This window comes from Macaca thibetana, chromosome 19, assembly GCF_024542745.1.
Source record: "Macaca thibetana thibetana isolate TM-01 chromosome 19, ASM2454274v1, whole genome shotgun sequence".
NCBI classification, from domain to species: Eukaryota; Metazoa; Chordata; class Mammalia; order Primates; family Cercopithecidae; genus Macaca; species Macaca thibetana.
This window is the reverse complement of record NC_065596.1, coordinates 18556410-18578941: the sequence shown is the minus strand read 5'-3', so window position 1 is coordinate 18578941 and position 22532 is coordinate 18556410. Positions and strand designations below refer to the sequence as shown.

Below are 22532 nucleotides of genomic sequence, written 5' to 3'. Positions count from 1 at the left end.
AGGAAAAGGTTGTGCACCTCCCCACCCAGGTCATCACCAAGGGACAGGTCCAACATTATTATTTCAGACACGCCAGCGCTGTCGAGGCTTAAGAAATGGGTGATGATTTGCATGCAATTTGCATGCGATTTGCATACTATTTGTTAAATGTCAAAAACGCCCTGAAAATGCTTTCTCCCACCTCCACCCCCAGTCAAGAAGTGGGAAACCCTTCCCCCCCTTTTCCTCCATCAGCTCCCGGCATGGGCTGGGGACCTCTCAGTTCAGAGGCTACTGGGGCACCAGTCCAGAGGGTGGTGACCTTGGGCAAGCCGAAAGCCATCTGTAAAATGGGCTGTCATCCTGGCCTCCGAGCAGCGAGGCTGTCAACCTTTTCTTTTTTTTTTTTGAGACGAGTCTCTCTCTGTCGCCCAGGCTGGAGTGCAGTGGCGCGATCTTGGCTCACTGCAACCTCCACCTCCCGGGTTCACGCCATTCTCCTGCCTCAGCCTCCAGAGTAGCTGGGACTACAGGCGCCCGCCACCACGCCCGGCTAATTTTGTGTATTTTTAGTAGATACCGGGTTTCACCGTGTTAGCCAGGATGGTCTCGATCTCCTGACCTCGTGATCCGCCCGCCTCGGCCTCCCAGAGTGCTGGGATTACAGGCGTGAGCCACCGCCTCCGGCCGGCTGTCAATCGAGACAGGGCTCCAAAAAGACGTGCGCAGGTCCTGACACGGAGTAGGGACCAAGGAATGGAACTGGGGAGATTATTAAATGCCCCATTTTCTTGCCAAAACCTGATGGAGGCAGGTCCCTGAATATGCACAGGGAAATGAGTGACAGAAGGGATCCAGGCTCGAGATATACGCATGTGGCCCAGCTGTTAGCAGAGTCCCAAACCACACAAGAGCAGGGATCTGGGCTGCCTCCCTCTGCGCTGTGTCCCTAACAACCTCCTTGGGCCTCGGTTTACCCTCTGCAGAAAAGAGAGCAGAAGGCTCTGCTCCAGGAGGAGCTCCAGGGGACACACGGTAGGTCTCTGTGGATAGAGTCCTGGGTTAGGCACCAAGGGAGAAGTGGAGGGGGCTACGAAGACCCCCCTCCAGGCACACCCAGGGGCCAGCAAGACCCAAGTCATTCTGCAAAGCAGCTCCAGCCCGTCTGCCTGCCGGAGGCAAATGGGGCTCCTCTCTCTTCCCCTCCTTCTCCCCCTCCTCTCGGACAAGCGGGAGTTGGAGGGTAGATGCCCGAAGGTCAGCAGATGCTCTGAGGGGAGGCGAGCAGGAGCCCCCGGGGCCAAGCGCTGTCCCCAGCTAAGCAAACGCACAATCTGGGCGCGGCTGTCCCCATGGTGGCGATTTACTATCCACCTGTCCGTGCTTTGAGTCCTGCGGCCGACAGGACTCTTAATTAAAACATTATTTCTTCCCAGGCTCGGGCGTCTCCGCCCGTGGTGCCTGGAGAGTGAACACGGCCCTCGAGGACACGTGCAGCCCCTGCACCTCCTCCCCAAAGACCCTCCCCGGGGCTGCACAACATGAGGTGACGTGGCTCCAGGTCAGAGGTGCAACGGAGGTCCGGCACACTGCCCTGAGGGTCTCCATCCGGAATTCCCACAATGCACTCCCTGCGATGCCCCGAGATGACCTCCCATGCCTCGGCTCAGTTCCCCACCTCCAGATCCTCATCCTTTTGGCCAGAGTTCTTCAGACCCCCTTCCCCTGCCGCCCCAAGACCCTGTGCAGACAACCAGGCATCTGGATTTAAGGCGAAGGGGGAAACCGCGCAGGTATCTCCTGGAGAGGTATCTGGGGGTGGACATGGGGCGCAGTTGGAGGCCTGAGCAGGAGCTGGGATGTCCCCATCTTCCTGCTCGGTCATTGGAGAGTTCGGGTAGGACTGGCTGCACCCCTAGCCAGGGCTGTTCACTGCACAAAGGGCCTGTGGGGGCCCCAAAGAGGGCTAAGTGCTCTCTGGCTGGGAAGGAGAGAATCAGAGAAGACTTCCTGGAGGAGACTGCAATCCCACGTGTATTGGAGCTGCAGAAAAGAGGTTGAAAAGTGCTCCAGGCAGGGGGCATGGCTTGGGCAAAGGTGTGGCTGGGAGAATGTCCTGGGCAAGAGGGGAAGGGCCTCCGAGTGCCTCTCCCGTCCCCTCTGTGCTTCTCTTCTTGCGATGCTCTCTGGATGCCCATGGGAGCTTTCCAAGGTGGCACAGTGCTTCCCACTGAAGACAGGGCACCCGGGGCCCCAACAGGGGAGCAACAGCCTCAAAGTCGCAGAGCAGAGCTGAAAGGCTCAAGGCTCTCTCCTGATAGGCTGGGCAGGAGCAAAAATGTCCTAGGTCCATGTCAGGGATTGGGGCTCCAGCAGGAGCGTCTGAAGCAGTGTGCATCATCTGGTCAGGCCAGGGTTTCACCATCCACCTGGGAGCCCAGACCCTGGAACAACAGGAGGGGAAGGATACACCCGTTTCAATACAGGCCCAGGGAAGGGTGAAACACCAGTTCTCTAGCCAGTTGTCCTTCCCTTTGACCTAACATCCCTGACATGGACAGTGATACCTGTAGTCATCCCCTCCTCCTGTGGATGTCCCTGGTGTCCTTTAAGAGGACAGGGATGGCCCCTGGTGACTGGTGAATTTGGCTGTTTTCTTTCCTTTTCTCTCTTTTTTTTTTTTTTTTTTTTTTTTTTTTTTTTTTTGAGACAGAGTCCTGCTCTATCACCAGGCTGGAGAGCAATGGCCTGATTTCAGCTCACAGCAACCTCCGACTCCTGGATTCAAGCGATTCTCTTGGAACGTGGCTGTTTTCTGCCACCTGATGGCAGTCGCAGGAATTGCAGGCAAAGAGTGCAGTAAAACCAAACCAAAGCTCAATCCTTCACTGTAAGGAGACAGGTAACAGAGCCCAGAGAGGAGAAGCAATTTTCCCAAGGTCACCCAGCAAGTCAGGGGCCATACGGCTCTGGTCCACATGTTAATCCAAAGAGAAGTGAGCCACCGAGGTCATGTCCCTCTCCTAGGGACCAGAAGCATAGGAGGTGAGTGATGGTCAATAACATCTGTCTCTTCTCCTTCCTGGGCCTCAGTTTCCCTATCTATGGTCTCCACAATCTCTAAGGTCTTTTCTCTGTCTCAGCTACTACAATGACTTACCTGGAGTGAGATCTAGGCTCCCGGGAGGCGGGAGAAGTGTTTTCCAAAAGTGCCCTCTACCCCAGCCTATTCCTTCAGCCAGTACCCGGGTCCCCTCGGTCATGGCTCTGCCTCCTCCAACCCAGACTACCTGAAAGAGGGAGACAGAAAGACACAGATTGCAGGAAAAACACAGCCTTTGCCTTGGCATTCGAGGCTTCCCTGTTCTGCCCAGTGTCTGGCTGGCGCTTCTTCCTGCCCCTGCCAGGGCTCACCTCCAACCTGGAGATTCCCTCCCCTGCATCCAGGCACCACTAGAGCTCCAGAAAAATATTCTGAGCAGCCCACTCCTTGCCTCCAGAGACAAATACATCCCACTAATATTTATTGAGCACCTACTATGTGCCAGGCACTGAACTGGGAATCCAGCAGTGAACAAGATGGATGGCAGTGCCTTCATAGAGTTTACAGTAAAAACAAGTAAAGAGTGGAGAAGTCAGACGCTGACAAGTGATGGGAAAATATATGAAGCAGGGACGGAGTGAAATACAATTTTATTATTTATTTATTTATTTTGAGACGGAGTTTCACTCTGTTGCCCAGGCTGGAGTGTAATGGCACGATCTCGGCTCACTGCAACCTCCACCTCCCGGATTCAAACGATTCTCCTGCCTCAGCCTCCCCAGTAGCTGGGATTACAGGCATGTGCCACCATGCCTGGCTAATTTTTGTATTTTTAGTAGAGACGGGGTTTCACCAGGTTGGCCAGGCTGGTCTTGAACTCCTGGACTCAAGTGATCTGCTTGCCTCAGCCTCCCAAAGTGCTGGGATTACGGGTGTGAGCCACTGCGTCTCGCTGGAATGCAATTTTAAACAGGATGGTCAGGGAGGGCTGCAGGGAGAGAGGGAGTTGGGGACCTGAGGGAACAGCATTCCAGGCTGAAGGAACAGCCTGTCCAGAGGCTCTGAGGCAGCGAGGAGGCCCATGTGGCTGGAGCAGAGTGAGCAAGGGGGAGAGAGGGAGGAGGAGAAAGCAGGGAGGGAATACGGCAGGTCATCCAGGGTCTTGCAAGCCTCAGGAAGGACTTAGGCTTTGACCATGAGGGAGGTGGGAGCCATGGAGGGCTGCCCCTGACTCAGGGGCTCACAGGCGCCCTCTAGCACCTGCTACAGGGAGGACAGACTTGTAGAGGACAAGGGCAGGGGCTGTGGACCTGGGTGGGGGTGACTGGGCTGGGCCAGGGGTTGAGAAGTGGGCGGATTCTGGTTAGACTTTGAAGGCGGAGCTGATGGAACCAGCTGAAGGATGGATAGAGGGCCTTGGGAGGAAGAGAGGAACAGGCTGATGCCAATGAAATCAGAATAATAACAACTGTTCCCACTAATGGAGCAGGGGGAAGGTTTAGTGATGAAGGCCGTGGCTTTAAAGCTGGGTTTAAACCCTGGCTCTGCCCCTTCCCAGCTTAATCTTGCTCTGCCTCAGTTTCTCCACCTGTAAACCGCCAATGATAACAGCACCCGGCCAGGCACAGTGGCTCACACCTGTAATCCCAGCACTTTGGGAGGCTGAGGTGGGCAGATCACCTGAGGTCAGGAGTTTTAGACCAGCCTGGCCAACCTGGTGAAACCCCGTCTCTACTAAAAATACAAAAATTAGCCAGGCATGATGGCAGGTGCCTGTAATCCTAGATACTCAGGAGGCTGAGGCAGGAGAATCGCTTGAACCCGGGAGGCAGAGGTTGCAGTGAGCCGAGATCGCACCACTGCACTCCGGCCTGGACGAGAGAGCAAGACGCTGTCTCAAAAATAATAATAAGTAAATAAATAAATACTAGCATCCACGCCAGGGGCAGCCGTAAGGCCACATGAAAAGCCCCTAGCGGCCGGGCGCGGTGGCTCAAGCCTGTAATCCCAGCACTTTGGGAGGCCGAGACGGGCGGATCACGAGGTCGGGAGATCGAGACCATCCTGGTTAACACGGTGAAACCCCGTCTCTACTAAAAAATACAAAAAACTAGCCGGGCGAGGTGGCGGGCGCCTGTAGTCCCAGCTACTCGGGAGGCTGAGGCAGGAGAATGGCGGGAACCCGGGAGGCGGAGCTTGCAGTGAGCCGAGATCCGGCCACTGCACTCCAGCCTGGGTGACAGCGCGAGACTCCGTCTCAAAAAAAAAAAATAAAATAAAAAAAAAAAAAAAAAAAAAAGAAAAGCCCCTAGCATCTCACAGGCTCTCAAAGCGTGACCATGACTGAGTGCCTGCTGGCTCCCATGACGACCTGTCTCCCTGCAACGCTGCTGCCTCGAGGCAGAAAATGTTGTCACTACTGCATTTCACAGAGTGTAGAAACAGGAGGTGGCAAGAGAGGCTGGGGGAGGGAGAAGAGGGGGCCCTATCTACCCGGAAGTGAGAGAAGCCCTGGCAGGTTTGTCCCGAGCAGCCCACACAGCTTCTCTCACCCTAGGGTACTGTCTGGGCTGACAGGTCCAAAGTGTTTTTCTCATTTCTCAGATGGGGGAGCTGAGACCTCCCCAGCTGGTGCTGCACCACCCACTAGTAGCCCCTGCTCTGCCGCTATAGGTCTGGGAGTGGTCTGGGGATCTGGGGAGCTCAGAACCCATTCAATGCCCAGAGAGGGTGGGTTAGCTGCCTCAGGACACACAGCCAGGGAACAGCAAAGGCAGATAGGGGCCCCCGTCTGTTGGGGAAGACAAAGCTGGACTCTGCCATCAACCCCAGCTGTGTGTGTGGTCAGGGATGGGGCAAAGGGCAGGGCATTAGGGTGGGGTGGGAGCCCAGAGGAGGTTGAAACTGTCTCTTTTTTTGTTTTGTTTTGAGACAGGGTCTCACTCTGTTGCCCAGGCTGGAGTGCAGTGGCGTGATCTCAGCTCACTGCAACCTCCGCCTCCGGGTTCAAGCGATTCTCCTGCTTCAGCCTCCCAAGTAGCTGGGATTACAGGCGCGTACCACCATGCCTGGCTAATTTTTGTATTTTTAGTAGAGACAGGGTTTCGCCATGTTGGCCAGGCTGGTCTTGAACTCTTGACCTCAGGTGATCCACCCCCCTCGGCCCCCTAAAGTACTGGGATTGCAGGTGTGAGCCATTGCACCCGGCCAAAACTGTCTCCTCTGAAGGCTTCCATCCTCTGCCTCCAGCATGGCTCACTGGGATCTCCACCCTGGTCTCCTGTCTCCAGCCCTCCCCTCACCACAGTCCGTCCTCCCTGCTGCAGCCAGGGGTTACCTGTGAGCACTGAGTTAGGTCCCATGCCTCCTCTGCCCACAGCCCTCTATGGCTCCCACCTCCCTCAGGGTCAAGGCCCAAGTCCTCCCTGCAGTCTGCGAGGCCCTGCATGAACTGCCCCGGCCTCTCTCCGCCCTCCCTTCCTCCCTCTCTCCCCTTTGCTCCAGCCATACGGGCCTCCTCACTGTTCCTCCAACATGCCAGGTGCGGTCCTGCCTCAGGGCCTTTGCACAGGCTGTTCCCACTGCCTGGAACACCCTTTCCTGACTCTCTGTTTAACCACCTCCTCCGCATCATATCCTGAAATGTCACCTTTCCAGAGAGGCGTCCCCCAGTCACTGACCCCTCTCCACCTTCCTCGCATCCCCCACAGCGCCGACTGCGAGCTGACATTCTCCCATGCTATTATTTGGCTCTTGTCCCATGGGACTGCAGGCTCTGTGAAGGCAAGATCTGGTCTCTCTGGGTCACTGCTGAATTTCAGTGCCCAGCATGGAGTCTGGCACACAGTAGGCGCACAATAAATGCTGACCCTGTACTGCATGATTACAGTCTAGACGTCTGAGGGTCGTCCAGTCCCCAGACCTCATAGAAGGTACACTGCCGAGAACACCCTCTCCCAGCCCCAAGCTCTGAACCGCCATCCCTCATCATCCTCTCAGCCTCCCCTTCCCCACTAAGATCTTCCCTCAAGAGGGCCTGGGAAGGGGACCTCTCCCGCCCCCACTGCAGCCCCAGGCTCCCGCAACAGGGTGGCATCTGAGGCTCCTGCCCTCAAAACATCAACACAGGCTTGGTGACTCAAGCCTCTAGAGGGCGGGTGAGTATGACCCCCATAAAATCCAGGGTAATTCATATGGCCCCCGTCCCTCTCCTGTTCAACACTTCCAAGGTGGTGGTCCCAGGCCACCTTCACCACCTCACGGCCACCCCGACCCGTTTCCCAGAGCCGCCCCAGGCCAGCAGTGAGCTGTTCCTGTGGCCCCAGTGCCCTTCTCTGGAGACCCCTCCTTGGGCCAGAAGACGCCCCGCTTGAGGGCCATCTTGGCCAGAGGACCTCTTTGGGGACCCAGATATCCAAGGGTGAGTGTGGGCAGCGGGCATTAGGGTGGGGCTGTGGGAGAGATAAGGGGGTAGGGAGAGACCAGAGAAGGAAGAGACAGAGCCTCAGGGAGACAGAGAGAAAAACGGCAGAGACAAATGCGCAGAGACACCCAGAGAGAAATACAAAGAGAAGGAGACAGACACACATGTTGAGACACACAGAGAAAAAAGAGCAGAGACAAAAATGACAGAGACAGAGACACAGAGGGAGACAGACACCGGGGGAAGAAAGAGACGGAAATGGACAGAGACGTGCAGAGAAACAGAGACAAAAAAGACACACAGAGAGAAAAACAGCAGAGACAGAAATGGAGAGACAGAGAAAGAGAGAAAGACACGGAGAGGCACGCAGAGAAGAAAGCAGAGAGCAAAATGGGCAGAGACACAGAGAGACAGAGACAAAACAGACAGAGACACAGAGACACAGAGACACAGAGACAAGAGACAGACACACAGAGACACAGAGACACAGAGACACAGAGACAAGAGACAAAACAGACAGACTCACAGAGACACAGAGACACAGAGACAAGAGACACAGAGACACAGAGACACAGAGACAAAACAGACAGAGTCACAGAGACACAGAGACACAGAGACACAGAGACACAGAGACACAGAGAGACAGAGACAAAACAGACAGACTCACAGAGACACAGAGACACAGAGACAAGAGACAGAGACACAGAGACACAGAGACAAGAGACAGAGACACAGAGACACAGAGACACAGAGACAAAACAGACAGAGACACAGAGACACAGAGACACAGAGAGACAGAGACAAAACAGACAGAGACACAGAGACACAGAGACACAGAGACAAGAGACAGAGACACACAGAGACACAGAGACACAGAGAGACAGAGACAAAACAGACTCACAGAGACACAGAGACACAGAGAGACAGAGAGACAGAGACAAGAGATAGAGACACAGAGACACAGAGACAGAGACAAAACAGACAGAGACACAGAGACAGAGACACAGAGACACAGAGAGAGACAAAACAGACAGACTCACAGAGACACAGAGACAAGAGACAGAGACACAGAGACACAGAGACACAGAGAGACAGAGACAAAACAGACAGACTCACAGAGACACAGAGACACAGAGACAAGAGACAGAGACACAGAGACACAGAGACACAGAGACAAAACAGACAGAGACACAGAGACACAGAGACACAGAGACAAGAGACAGAGACACAGAGACACAGAGACACAGAGACACAGAGAGACAGAGACAAAACAGACAGAGACACAGAGACACAGAGACACAGAGACACAGAGACACAGAGACACAGAGAGACAGAGACAAGAGACAGGGACACAGAGACACAGAGACAAGAGACAGAGACACAGAGACACAGAGACACAGAGACACAGAGAGACAGAGACACAAACAGACAGACTCACAGAGACACAGAGACACAGAGACACAGAGACACAGAGAGACAGAGACAAGAGATAGAGACACAGAGACACAGAGAGACAGAGACAAAACAGACAGAGACACAGAGACACAGAGACACAGAGACAAGAGACAGAGACACAGAGACACAGAGAGACAGAGACAAGAGACAGAGACACAGAGACACAGAGAGACAGAGACAAAACAGACTCACAGAGAGACAGAGACACAGAGACACAGAGACACAGAGAGACAGAGAGAGATGCGCACACACACACACACAGAAATGGACAGGGACACAGAAAGAGACAGACAGAGACAGAGAGAGAAAAACAGCAGAGACAGAGACAAATGGACAAAGAGACAGAGAGACAAGGAGAGGGAGACACACATACAGACGCAGAGAAAAACAGAGACAAAAATGGACTGAGAGACAAAAGAGACGACACAGAGACATAAGGAGAAAAAAGCAGAGACAGAAACGGGCAGAGACACAAAGAGACAAAGGGGAAGAGAGACAGAGACACGCACAGAGAGGAAAAAAGCAGAGACCACAATGGGGAGAGAGACAGAGACAAGAGAGGGAGACAGAAATGGGGGAGGGAGACAGAGAGGAGGGAGAAACAAGGAGAAATACAGCAGAGATAGAAGTGGGCGGAGACACAGACAGACAGAGACAGGGATGATCACAGGCAACCAGATCATCAGAGAAAGAAATAAACAGAGGCAGAGATGGAGAGAAACACACAGAGAGGAAAAAAACAGAGACCAAAATGAGCAGAGACACAGAGACAGAGACAAAAGAGAAAGAGATGAGGAGACAAAGATGAGAGACACAGATATAAATGAGACAGAGACAAGAGACAGAAACAAAAGAGGGAGATACAGATAAGAGATGGAGATGAGAGGGAGAGCGACAAAAGAGATGAGAGAGACAAAGAGGACAGGCACAGAGACACAAGAGAGTCAGAGACAAGAGACAGAAAGAAGAGGGAGATGAGAGAGAGAGACAAAAGAGAAACGAGACAGAGATGAGAGACAGAGACGAGAGAGTGACAAAAATGAGAGTGACAGAGACGAGAGAGAGAGGGAGAAAAACAGCAGAGACAGAAACAGGCAGAGAGACAGACACAGACACAGACAGCCGGGAAGCAAAAGACCGACGCCGGCAAGGCCGGGTCAGGAGAGAGGCCAGGCGGGCAGCGCGAGGTGGGAAAGCAGTGCCGGCCCGGGAGGCCGCCCTGGGCGCCTACCTCCCCCGCCGCTCTTCGGGGGTCCCCGGCCGCCGCCCTCCCACCACCCCGAGCCCCGCCGCCACCTGGGGTCGCTGACGAGCAGCAGCACCGAGCCGTCCTGCAGGCGCGCGTCGCGCACCGTCTGGTGGTCGTCCAGCCGCCGCGCGTTGTAGTAGAAGGCGCGCTTCCAGGAGCTCACGCCCTGGCCCACCAGCTGGGCGCGCAGGTCGCTGAGTGTGTCCCGCGGCCGCACGGTCAGCGGCAGCAGCAGCGCCTCGTCCGCCAGGTGCACCTTGATGTGGTAGCGCTTCCAGCGCGACAGCCCCCGCCGCAGCCCCTCCATGGCGCCCGTCCGGCTCCAGCTCTGGCCCCGGGCCCCGCGCGCCCCGCGCACCCGCCCGACCGGCCTGGCCGCCCGCCCCCGCCGCGCCCGCGCTCCGCCCGCCCGGACACGCCCGGCACGCAGTGGGCAGGCCCGGCGGGGCGGGGCGGGTGCCACGGTCCCCTCAGGCGGGTCCGCTCCCCATTGCTGGCCCGCTCCCCATTGCTGGCCCCAGAGTGCGCCCGGGGATCCGAGGTGGCCACCCACGACAGAGCCATCAGCGAGGTCATCCCAGCCAAGGAGACACGCGGATGTCCAGGGGGTTACATGGTGGAGGCGCCAGGGAGGGAGGCTGGGAGGCCAGTTTATTTGATCTTTTTAAGGACAGAATCTCACTTGGTCGCCCAGGCTGGAGCATAGTGGCACAATCATGGTTCCTTGCAGCCTCGACCTCCCGGGCTCAAGCGATCCTCCCGCCTCAGCCTCTTGAGTAGCTGGGACTACAGGCCCTGCCACCACGACCAGCTCATTTTTGTACTTTTTGTAGAGACGGGGCCTGGCGATGTTGCCCAGGCTGGTTTTGAACTCCTGACGACAAGCGATTCTCCGCCTTGGCCTCCCAAAGCGGTGGGATTATAACCCTCGGCCACCATGCTCAGCCTACATTTAAAAAAATAATAAATTTACTTTTAGGCCGGGTGCGGTGGCTCATGCCTGGAATCCCAGCACTTTGGGAGACTGAGGCAGGCGGATCACCTGAGGTCAGGAGTTCGAGACCAACCTGGCCAATAAGGTGAAACCCCGTCTCCACTACAAGTACAAAAATTAGCCAGGCGTGGCAGCACGTGCCTGTAATCTCAGCTACTCAGGAGTCAGGCAGAAGAATCGCTTGAACCTGACAGGCAAAGATTGCAGAGAGCCGAGATTGCACCACTGCACTCCAGCCTGGGTGACAGAGCAAGACTCCACCTCAAAAAAAAAAAAAAAAAAAAAAAGAAAGAAAGAAAGAAAGAGGGAGAGAGAGAAAAAAAGAAGAGGAAAGAAAGAACGAAAGAAAGAAGAGGCCAGGCGCAGTGGCTGACGCCTGTAATCCCAACACTTTGGGAGGCCAAGGTGGGCGGATCACCTGAGGTTGGGAGTTTGAGATCTGCCTGACTAACACAGAGAAACCCCGTCTCTACAAAAAATACAAAAAAATTAGCCAGACATGGTGGTGGGTGCCTGTAATCCCGGCTACTCAGGAGGCTGAGGCAGGAGAATCGCTCGAACCCAGGAGGCGGACATTGTGGTGAGCCGAGATAGGCCATTGCACTCCAGCCTGGGCAACAAGAGGGAAACTCCGTCTCAAAAAACAAGAAAGAAAGTAAAGAAAAAGGAAAATAAAAGAGCACCTGCTGAGTGACAGTCTTCTAGGTACTTTATTGGGGTAGGGGAAGCATCTCTTATTTTTCCCATGACACTATGACTTCCCATTTTACAAGTCAGAAAACTGAGGCATAGAAAAGAGATTTCCCAGAGGAAACAGAGAGAAAACTGGCAGAGCTGGGATTCGAACCCAGGCCACCTAGCATGAGCAGTTTTGTTGTAATCCATTCATCACACAAACATCACTTTTTTTTTTTTTTTTTTTTTGAGATGGAGTTTCGCTCTTGTTGCCCAGGGTGGAGTAAAATGGCACGATCTCGGCTCACCGCAACCTCCACCTCCCAGGTTCAAGCGATTCTCCTGCCTCAGCCTTTCTCAGTAGCTGGGATTACAGGTGTGTGCCACCAAGCCTGGCTAATTTTTTCTATTTTTAGTAGAGATGGGGTTTCTCCACGTTGGTCAGGCTGGTCTTGAACTCCCGACCTCAGGTGATCCACCCACCTCGGCCTCCCAAAGTGCTGGGATTACAGGCGTGAGCCACCACGCCTGGCCCACAAACATCACTCTTATACAACCATAAGAGTTCAGATGGAAGTTTCTAATTATTATTATTATTTTTTTATTTTTAAGATGGAGTCTCACTCTGTCACTCAGGCTGGAGTGCAGTGGCAATATCTCGGCTCACTGCAGCCTCCGCCTCCCGGGTTCAAGCAATTCTCCTGCCTCAGCCTCCTGAGTAGCTGCAATTACAGGCGTGCGCTACCATGCCCAGCTAATTTTTGTATTTTTAGTAGAGACAGGGTTTCACCATGTTGGCCAGGCTGGTCTCGAACTCCTGACCTCAAGTGATCTGCCTGCCTCGGCCTCCCAAAGTGCTGGGATTACAGGCGTGAGCCACCATGTCCAGCCTTTTTTTTTTTTTTTTTTCCTTCAGATGGAAATTTTAAAGAAAACTCAAACCAAATTAAATTCCAGATGGCCCCTTCAACCCTTGCCCCCAGTGAAAGAAAATATACAACTATTAGGAGAAAACATAGAAGTTAAAAATAAAAATAATCTGGGCTGGGCGCGGTGGCTCACACCTGTAATCCCAGCACTTTGGGAGGCCGAGGTGGGCAGATCACAAGGTCAGGAGTTCGAGACCAGCCTGGCCAATATGGTGAAACCCGGTCTCTACTAAAAATACTAAAATTAGCCAGGTGTGGTGGTACCTGCCTATAATCCCAGGACTCAGGAGGCTGAGGTGGGAGAATCACTTGAACCCAGGAGGCGAAGGTTGCAGTGAGCTGAGACCACGCCATTGCACTCCAACCTGGGTGACAGAGTGAGACTCCGTCTCAAAAAAATATAAAAATAAAAATAATCTTACTGTGTTAAAGGATATTAAACCCAGAAACCTTTAATTAAAAGATTAGTAACTGACTACAAATATAAAATTCCTACACACATATGCACATTAAAAAAAATACTAGAAGATCAACAGTCAACATCAAGGAGGAAAGTTTTCCGAAACATGACAGACCAAAGACTGATTTCCTTAATATGTAAAGAGCATTTGGAAATCAATAAGGATTAACAAGTCAATTGAAAACTGGGCACAGTGGCTCACTCCCGTAATCTCAGCACTTTGGGAGGCCAAGGTGGGTGGATCACCTGAGGTCAGGAGATCAAGGTCCCCCTGGACAACATGGTGAAACCCTGTCTCTACTAAAAATACAAAAGTTAGCCAGGTGTGGTGGTGGGTGCCTGTAATTCCAGCTACTTGAGAGGCTGAGGCAGGAGAATGACTTCAACCCAGGAGGTGGATGTTGCAGTGAGCCAAGATTACGCCACTGCACTCCAGCCTGGGCGACAGAGTGAGAGCCTGTCTTTAGAAAAACAAAACAGCTGGGCGCGGTGGCTCACGCCTGTAATCCCAGCACTTTGGGAGGCCAAGGCAGGTGGATCACGAGGTCAGGAGATCCAGACCATCCTGGCTAACACGGTGAAACCCCGTCTCTACTAAAAAAAATACAAAAAACTAGCTGGGCGAGGTGGCGGGCGCCTGTAGTCCCAGCTACTCAGGAGGCTGAGGCAGGAGAATGGTGTGAACAAGGAGGCGGAGCTTGCAGTGAGCCGAGATCGCGCCACTGCACTCCAGCCTGGGCGACAGAGCAAGATTCCGTCTCAAAAAAAAAAAAGAAAGAAAGAGGGACAGAGCGAGAAAAAGAAGAGAAAAGAAAGAGAGAGAAAAGAAAAGAAAGAGAAAGGCTGGGTGCAGTGGCTCGAAAAAAAAAAAGAAAAAACAAACAAATAAAAAATACTAGAAGATCAACAGGCAACATTAAGGGAGAACAGCTTCCAAAACATGATAGACAAGAGCCTGATATCCTTAATATGTAAAAAGCATCTAGAAATTGATACGGATTAACAAGTCAGTCAAAAAAAAGGTGAGACATGAATGGTTTTTTTTTTTTTTTTTGTTTTGTTTTGTTTTCGAGCTAGGGTCTTGCTGTTTCCCACACTGGAATGCAGTGGCGCAATCTTGGCTCACTGTAACTGTGTACCACCCCTCCCGGCTAATGTTCTGTATTTTTAGTAGAGACAGGGTTTCGCCATGTTGCCCAGGCTGGTCTTTTTTTTTTTTTTTTTTTTTTTGAGACGGAGTCTCGCTCTGTCTCCCAGGCTGGAGTGCAGTGGCCGGATCTCAGCTCACTGCAAGCTCCGCCTCCCAGGTTTACGCCATTCTCCTGCCTCAGCCTCCCAAGTAGCTGGGACCACAGGCGCCCGCCACCGTGCCCGGCTAGTTTTTTTTCGTATTTTTTTTTTTTTTTTGAGGCGGAGTCTTCACTCTGTCGCCCAGGCTGGAGTGCAGTGGCACCATCTCGGCTCACTGCAAGCTCCGCCTCCCGGGTTCGCGCCATTCTCCTGCCTCAGCCTCCGGAGTAGCTGGGACTTAATTTTTTGTATTTTTTAGTAGAGACGGGGTTTCACCGTGTTAGCCAGGATGGTCTCGATCTACTGACCTCGTGATCCGCCCGCCTCAGCCTCCCAAAGTGCAGGGATTACAGGCGTGAGCCACCGCGCCCGGCCTTTTTTTCGTATTTTTTAGTAGAGACGGGGTTTCACCGTGTTCGCCAGGATGGTCTCGATCTCCTGACCTCGTGATCCGCCCGTCTCGGCCTCCCAAAGTGCTGGGATTACAGGCTTGAGCCACCGCGCCCGGCCGCCCAGGCTGGTCTTGAACTCCCGGGATTCAAGCAATCCTCCCGCCTCAGCCTCCCAAAGTGCTGGGATTACATCCTAAGCCACCGCACAAGAACGGTTTTCTGAAAAGGAGATACAAACGTCTTCTGGGCATAGGCAAGGGAGTTCATTCTCGCTCATGGTAACCTAAATATAAAATAAAACTACCATGAAATACCTTTTTCTTCTTTTCATCTCTCCGGCTGGTAAAGATGAAAAAGTCTGAGCATTCGCTGTGTTTTCAGGGTTTGGGGAAAAGTGCAGCCTCATGCTGTTGGGGTTCAGAGTGTGAAATGGCGTAAGCTCTCTGACAATAGCTGTTTGAAAAAGGTATAAGCCAGCAGTGTCCTTTCTGGGAAGGTATCCGTGTGCACAAAGAGAGATGAGAACATAATACATGTGCCAAGAAATTTACATGTAACACAGCAAAGTAGGAGGCTGGCACGATCCCTGACCTCCTTGAACAAAGGAGGGAAACTGAGGCCCGGAGAGGAGTAGTGGCAGAATGAGAACCCAGGCTGGGCTGGTCACTCTCTGGGGAAGGTGGGAGGGCTGGCTCAACCTGAAGAACTAGGTCACCATGGCCCCCGGCCACCTCCCTGTTCAGACTGAATTCCAGGCCTCGCCCATCATAATTGCTGGTGTCCAAGAAGGTCAAAGGGAGGCCCAGGGACACTTGGCTTCAACATGGGGAGGCCACACTGAGCCCTCGGAGTGCTAGGTGCCACTTCCAGTTAATTCTGACTTTCTCATTAAGCTGTTAGGAAAAGCTTGGTGGCTGCAGGCGACCGGCCCTCTGCCTGGGTCTGTGGATTAGAGGGATCATGGTTTCTGCCTCGAGACACCGTATTATCTGTGGTGGGCAATTATGGAAGACCCAGGCAGACACTGACAAGCTCAGAGAATCCCTGAGCTCTGGAGTCTGGGAGGCTCAGAATCGTGGGATCACTGAACACATAGATTCCTCGGATCTTAGAACAGCTGGTGTTTCGTCCTCCTCAGAGCTCTCTAGTGGGTGGGTGGGGGCTCTGAGCAGTAACCACCAGACATCCCCTCCGGCTGTCTTAGGGGAGAAAAAGATGCAGTAGTAAGTTTTAAGAAAGTTCAGCAGGAAGCAAGAGGAATAGGCTTTTAAAAATGGGCCAGAGGCGGGGCACGGTGGCTCTTACCTGTAATCTCAGCACTTTGGAAGGCCCAGGCAGGAGGATTGCTTGAGGCCAGGATTTCAAGACTAGCCTAAGCCACATAGCGAGGCTCTGACTCTACCAAAAAAAAATTTTTTTTTTTTTGAGACGGAATCTCACTTTTTCACCTAGGCTGGAGTGTGTGGCACGAACTCAGCTCACTGCAACCTCCACCTCCCAGGTTCAAGCGATTCTCCTGCGTCCTGAGTAGCTGAGATTACAAGCATGCGCCAACACGCCAGGCTATTTTTATATTTTTAGTAGACACGAGGTTTCACCATGTTAGCCAGGCTGGTCTCGAACTCCTGACCTCAAGTGATCCGCCTGCCTCAGTCTCCCAAAGTGCTGGGATTACAGGCATGAGCCACCATGCCCGACCAGAATTTTAAAATTAGCTGAGCGTGGTGGTGTGCGCCCCTGTAGTCCCAGCTATTCTGGAGACTGAGGCAAGTGGATCACCTGAGACCAGGAGTTGGAGGCTGCAGTGAGCTATGATTGCACCACTGCACTCCAGCCTGGGCGGGGCAACAGAGCAAGACTCTCTCACAAAAAAAAAGAAAACCTCTTGTACATTACAAGAGTCAAAGTATCTATAATTCCAGAATGTGGCAATGCTAAGGGCAGTGGATATGTTACAGATGGGGGCAAGTGGGCCCGGCACCCACCCTCCTTCCCTATTCGTCTACAGGATTGGTGGAATATGCAGGCCCCCCACCCACACTTCTCCCTGCTGCCCAGCCTCTGATGAACAGGTATTCTGGCCTATGTTATTGTTTTATTTTATCTTATTTTATTTTATGAGACAGGGTCTTGCTCTGTCACCCAGGCTGGAGTACAGTGGCATGATCACAGCTCACTGCAGCCTCAGCCTCCCAGGCTCCAGCAATCCTCCTACCTCAGCCTCCTGAGTAGCTGGGACTACAGGCACATACCTGCAATCCCCGTTGTGGTGGCGGGTGCCTGTAATCTCAGCTACTCCAGAGGCTAAGGCAGGAGAATCACTTGAACCCAGGAGGTGGAGGTTGCAGTGAGCCAAGGTTGTGCCACTGCACTCCAGCCTGGGCAAGAGTGGAACCCCATCTAAAGGAAGGAAGGGAGGAAGGGAGAGAGTGAGGGAGGGAGGGAGGAAAGGGAGGGAAGGAGCAAAGGAAGGAAGGAGGGAGGGAGTCAGGGAGGGAAGGAGGGAAGGAGGGAAGGAAAGAAGGAAGGAAGGAAGGAAGGAAGGAAGGAAGGAAGGAAGGAAGGAAGGAAGGAAGGAAGGAAAGAAGGAAGGAAAGAAGGAAGGATTGATACACTGCCAGGATGTTTGTTGGGCAAATGAAGGTTTATGGTGGTCCCTGTTGGCAAGCTGTGTTTTTCTAGCCTCATTCTATTAGAAACAAAGGCTATTTACCACCAACATATTTAAACAAAGTAGCATTCCTCATATATAAAGAGTGGTTAGAAATCAATAAAAATAAAGCAACACACGCAAAGAACATGGATGCACTTTGGACACACAAAAGACATAGGTGGGAAATTGTAAAAGACTCGTGAAAAAGTATTTTGCCACTCTAATATTTGACAAAAAGATCCAATAATAGTTTTTGTGAAGGTACAGGGCAGTGAGAACTTGCATACATTGCTGGGATACGTTAGTACCATCTTTCTGGAAGGTGAAACGGCCAAGTATATTGAAAGCCTTTGATGGAAAATAACCATAATGACTCACATTTGTGGAGTGACAACCTCATTTATTATCTTTCCCCATCAGAACAGAAACTCCCCAACGGCTATTTTGTCTGTTCTGTTCACTGCTGAGTTCCTGATGTCTGAAACAACTCATGTCCCTGATTTTTATACCCAGCATGATCCCATCTACTCAGTTTTCTGAAGTTTGAGAACCACTGAGCTAAGCTAAAAGGAAAGTTTTTATGCAGACAGACGTCCGAGCATCCAATCTATTTAGGCCTTTTTGACAACCCTCAAGTTCTTAACAGTGAGTGAAGAATTCTCAGGGGTTCCCCACTGACCCATAGGTTAATAGTTGTGCCTGTAGTTATTAGAATTAAATTAGATGATTTTTCTTTCCTTTTTTTTTTTTTTTTTTTTTCCTTGAGGGAAGGTTCGGCTCTGTGTCACCCAGGCTGGAGTGCAGTGGCATGATCTCAGCTCACTGCAACCTCTGCCTTCTGGGATCAAATGATCCTCCCACCCCAGCCTCCCAAGTAGCTGGGACTACAGGTGCACACCATCCCGCATGGCTAATTATTTTTGTTTTGGTTTGGTTTTGTGTTGTTTTGTAGAGACAGCGTTTTGCCATGTTGCCCAGACTGGTCTCGAACTCCTGGACTGAAAATAAATCTGCCCACCTTGGCCTCCCAAAGTGCTGGGATTCCAGGCATGAGCCACCACAACCCAGCCTGAGATAATTTCTCACACTGAGTCTTTAGAATGCCCCAGGCAGGCCGGGCGCGGTGGCTCAAGCCTGTAATCCCAGCACTTTGGGAGGCTGAGATGGGCGGATCACGAGGTCAGGAGATCGAGACCATCCTGGCTAACACGGTGAAACCCCGTCTCTACTAAAAAATATAAAAAACTAGCCAGGCGAGGTGGGGGGCGCCTGTAATCCCAGCTACTCGGGAGGCTGAGGCAGGAGAATGGCGTGAACCCGGGAGGCGGAGCTTGCAGTGAGCTGAGATCCGGCCACTGCAGTCCAGCCTGGGAGACAGAGCGAGACTCCCTCGCAAAAAAAAAAAAAAAAAAAAAAAAAAAGAATGCGTCAGGCAGTGTTCTAGGTTTTACAAACCTTATCAGACCCATTTGTTTTTTACAATTTCTTTTTGTTTTGTAGTTGGTTTTTTTTTTTTTTTTTTTTTTGAGACGGAGTCTCACTTTGTCACCCAGGTTGGATTGCAGTGGTACGATCTCGGATCACCGCAAGCTCCACCTCCTGGGTTCACGCCATTCTCCTGCCTCAGTCTCCCGAGTAGCTGGGACTACAGGCGCCCACCACCACGCCCGGCTAATTTTTTTGTATTTGTAGTAGAGACGGGGTTTCACTGTGTTAGCCAGGATGGTCTGGATCTCCTGACCTCGTGATCTGCCCGCCTCAGCCTCCCAAAGTGCTGGGATTAAAGGTGTGAGCCACTGCGCCCGGTCGAATATCAGGCCCATTTTACAGATGAGGAAACTGAACGCATAGCATGAAAACAGTACCCGATCCAAGGCCTGGTACATAGTAGATGCTTAGTTTGAGCAGGATCTAAATCTATGGTCAGACCCATAGACACACAGCTCCATGAACAGTCGCTCCTGTCTCTCCAGGGGGCCCCAGGAAGCACTTCATAAATGTTTCGGTTCTTGAATTCTTTGGTGAATTCAAGAACCGAAACAATACAGAGCCGCCAGGAAAGGTGAGCAGGGGCGGGAGAAGTAGCTTTCCAAGGGGCATGGAGATAATGAGGCACACAAGTCACTGGCCAGCCCAGATACACCAAAATGTACACAGCACGAGGAGAAGTCAGTCACACAGAGCCACAGACGCACCCAAGGCAAATACAGCCGTGATATGTAGCAAGAGAAAAATGAGACACGCAGTCACACGCACAGAGACACACGTCCCCCAGAGCAAACACAGCTACACACGGGGACACACGCCCCGTGACAAACGCAGATGCACACAGAGAGACACACAGCCCTAAGCCCCACACACGGAGATTCACCAGATCCACACCCCAAGACAGAAGCAGGCACGTCCACTCCTGAGGCCAATACAAACTCACTCTAAGAGAAGCACAGACACACACACTAACAGGGCCTTCGCCTACCGGGGGCCGGGTTGGGAGGCTCTGGAGACCCTCGATCCTCGAGGAAGCCCTCATTCCAGCCTCCACCTGCGCCCCCAGGGCCGCCCACGAAGGTGGTGTTGGGCCCAGTGGGGGAAACACAAGGCGGGCAGAGAGATCGGGGCTCCCGCAGTAGGAGGGCCCAGCCGGGTCGGCTGCGCTGCGGAGCGTGGCTCTTGGGCGCCACCTAGTGGACATATGGAGTGGAGGGCCCGGCTGCCCCAAGGGCAGATCCACAACTCCACAGGTCCTGGGTCCATCTGTTTCTCCTTTTGTGTCTAATGCGTCCCTGTGTGTGTGTGTGTTTCATTCTGTGTCTCAGCCTCTGTCTCTCTTCTCCCTGCATCTCTCTTTTTCTGTGTCCCGGTGTCTTTCTCCATCCTTTTTCCCCCTTCTCTCCCCGCCCACGGCTTCCCCCACCTCCAGAGCCTGAGGCTTCTTCAATAAGCAAGTCAGGCATCTCCAGTGACCCAGCACCCCCCACTTATAGCCGCATCTCTTGGGCCCCGTCCCTCGACGGCATCTTGGTCCCCATGAGTGTCCACCTGCTATGACTCGGCCAGGGGCTGAGTAGGTGGGGGTGTGATACCCAACCGAGTCTCACTCGGTCGCCCAGGCTGGAGTGCAGTGGCGCAACCTCCCAGGTTCAAGAGATTCTCCTGCCTCGGCCTCCCGAGTAACTGGGATTACAGGCATGCGCCACCTCACCCCGCTAATTTTTTGTATTTTTAGTAGAGAAGGGGTTTCGCCGTATTAGCCAGTATGATCTCGATCTCCTGACCTCATGATCCGCCCGCCTCGATCTCCCAAAGATATATTTATTTTTTATACAGAGTTTTGTTCTGTCACCCAGGTGCAGTGGGGCGATCTCAGCTCACTGCAACCTCCACCTCCCGGATTCAAGTGATTCTCCTGCCTCAACCTTCCAAGTAGCTCGGATTACAGGCATGTGCCACCACACCCAGCTAATTTTTGTATTTTTAGTAGAGACGGGGTTTCACCATGTTGACCAGGTTGGTCTCAAGTGATCCGCCCGCCTCGGCCTCCCAAAGTGCTGGGATTACAGGCGTGAGGCACTGTGCCCAGCTGTGCCCACCAGTTCTGCCAGCCTGCTTGCTCCTATGTTCTGGTCTTTGGAGCAAGGATCCCCAAACTGGAGGTGGCTTCTGGCCGCCATACTGTGTCTTTGTCCTAACAGCCAGGGCCCCGAGTCCAGGGTGGCTCACCCCTGCTTCCCCAGGGCTGGCTGGTGCTAGCTTCCTGGAGGTGAAGGTGCTCATGGCATGGGGAGACTGGGAGCACGCGGACAGTGAGGATTTGCACCTCAAGCAAGGAAGGGCCTGAAGAGAGACATTTGAGTGTTACCCTCAAACCCTTCCAGGAGGGCTGGTTCTCTTCTTCTCAAGGGCTGAAAACCCTACAGGCTGGTGGTCCCATCCCTGATCAGCCACTGCGGCCCCAGGTCCCCATGTTCCTGCCTGCTCCATTACTCAAAGGTGCTAGGCCAGGTGCAGTGGCTCATGCCTGGAGTCCCAGCTACTCAGGAGGCTGGGGCATGAGGATTACTTCCAGTAGCTCAAGGTTGCAGTGAGCTATGATCGCGCCGTTGTACTCCAGCCTGGGCAACACAGCAAGACCCCATCGCTCCAAAAAAAGGGTGGGAGGCATGCCTTTCCTTCCTGGGGGCTTCTGCAAATCCTGTTCCTTCTTCTGGAAAACACTTCTGGGGCTCCTTCACTCATGGCTTAGGCCTGCCCGGTCCCCTCCTCCAGGAAGCCAGTCTCATTCCACCCCGAGACAGCAGGAACCTGCAGGCTTGTCTCAGTCATGGCTGCAATCCTGTCATGGAGCCCTGCTCGCAGTATGTACCCAAGAAGTGTTTGCTAAGTTAAATGAGCAAGAAAACAAAGGACTCAGAGCCCAGCTCTTCAGCCTGGATTTCATCTTAACTTGCTTGGCAGGGGGCCTTGGCCAAGTGGGTTTCCTTCCCGCTCTGGGCACTGTTTCCCCAGCAATGGAGCGAGGGGACCTTTCCCGGACCACTTGTGAGATCTACCCTGCTGGGTTTCATTTCAGCTGAGTCTGTAAATATTTGGTCTGCTGTGGCCAGCAGCATCCACGCAGGGGAAGCTTCAGTGCCTTTTACGAGCTCCCTGCGAGGTCTGATGTGCGTTTTCTGTGGCTGGGTACACGGGGCACCCCAGCAGTTTCACAGCTGGTTGGCACGAGGCGGCTATGATTGCAAGACTGGAAGAAGCCAAGAGACACCATCAGTGGTTTCCAGCACTTAACTCCACAGCGTGCAGCATTTGAGAGGCCAAAGCGGGGCCTCTTGTTTTAAAAACTGTAATGCAACATTATAGATTACAGCTGTGACGGAAATTGAGCCCAAAAGATTCTCCTTCCCTAAGTCTGTGGGTCACACTTAACTTCTTAGAGGGCAGAGGGAAGGGATTTCTGTCAGGCAAGGAGTTGGGAAGCCCTGGTTTAGACCTG

The 22532-nt window shown here is 52.9% G+C and overlaps 2 protein-coding genes across 5 annotated transcripts in view; one reads left to right on the top strand and one right to left on the bottom strand.

Annotated features, from left to right (window-relative positions):
* Positions 1-22532, top strand: part of RPL36 (ribosomal protein L36) — a 459247-nt gene that overhangs the window by 322750 nt on the left and 113965 nt on the right. The window lies entirely within an intron of this gene.
* On the bottom strand, positions 1327-20615 carry TINCR (TINCR ubiquitin domain containing). 3 transcript variants are annotated; one of them, XM_050770911.1, is made up of 3 exons: positions 20019-20615; positions 3140-3269; positions 1327-2423 (listed from the first exon to the last, which is right to left on the bottom strand). In XM_050770911.1, the coding sequence occupies exons 1-3, from the start codon at positions 20232-20234 to the stop codon at positions 2398-2400; spliced, it is 372 nt and encodes a 123-aa protein (XP_050626868.1). In that variant the 5' UTR covers positions 20235-20615; the 3' UTR covers positions 1327-2397. The 3 variants fall into 3 exon arrangements, with proteins under 3 accessions (XP_050626868.1, XP_050626869.1, XP_050626870.1); XM_050770912.1 differs by lacking the exon at positions 20019-20615 and adding an exon at positions 10197-10538; XM_050770913.1 differs by lacking the exons at positions 1327-2423; positions 3140-3269; positions 20019-20615 and adding exons at positions 3753-3974; positions 10197-10538.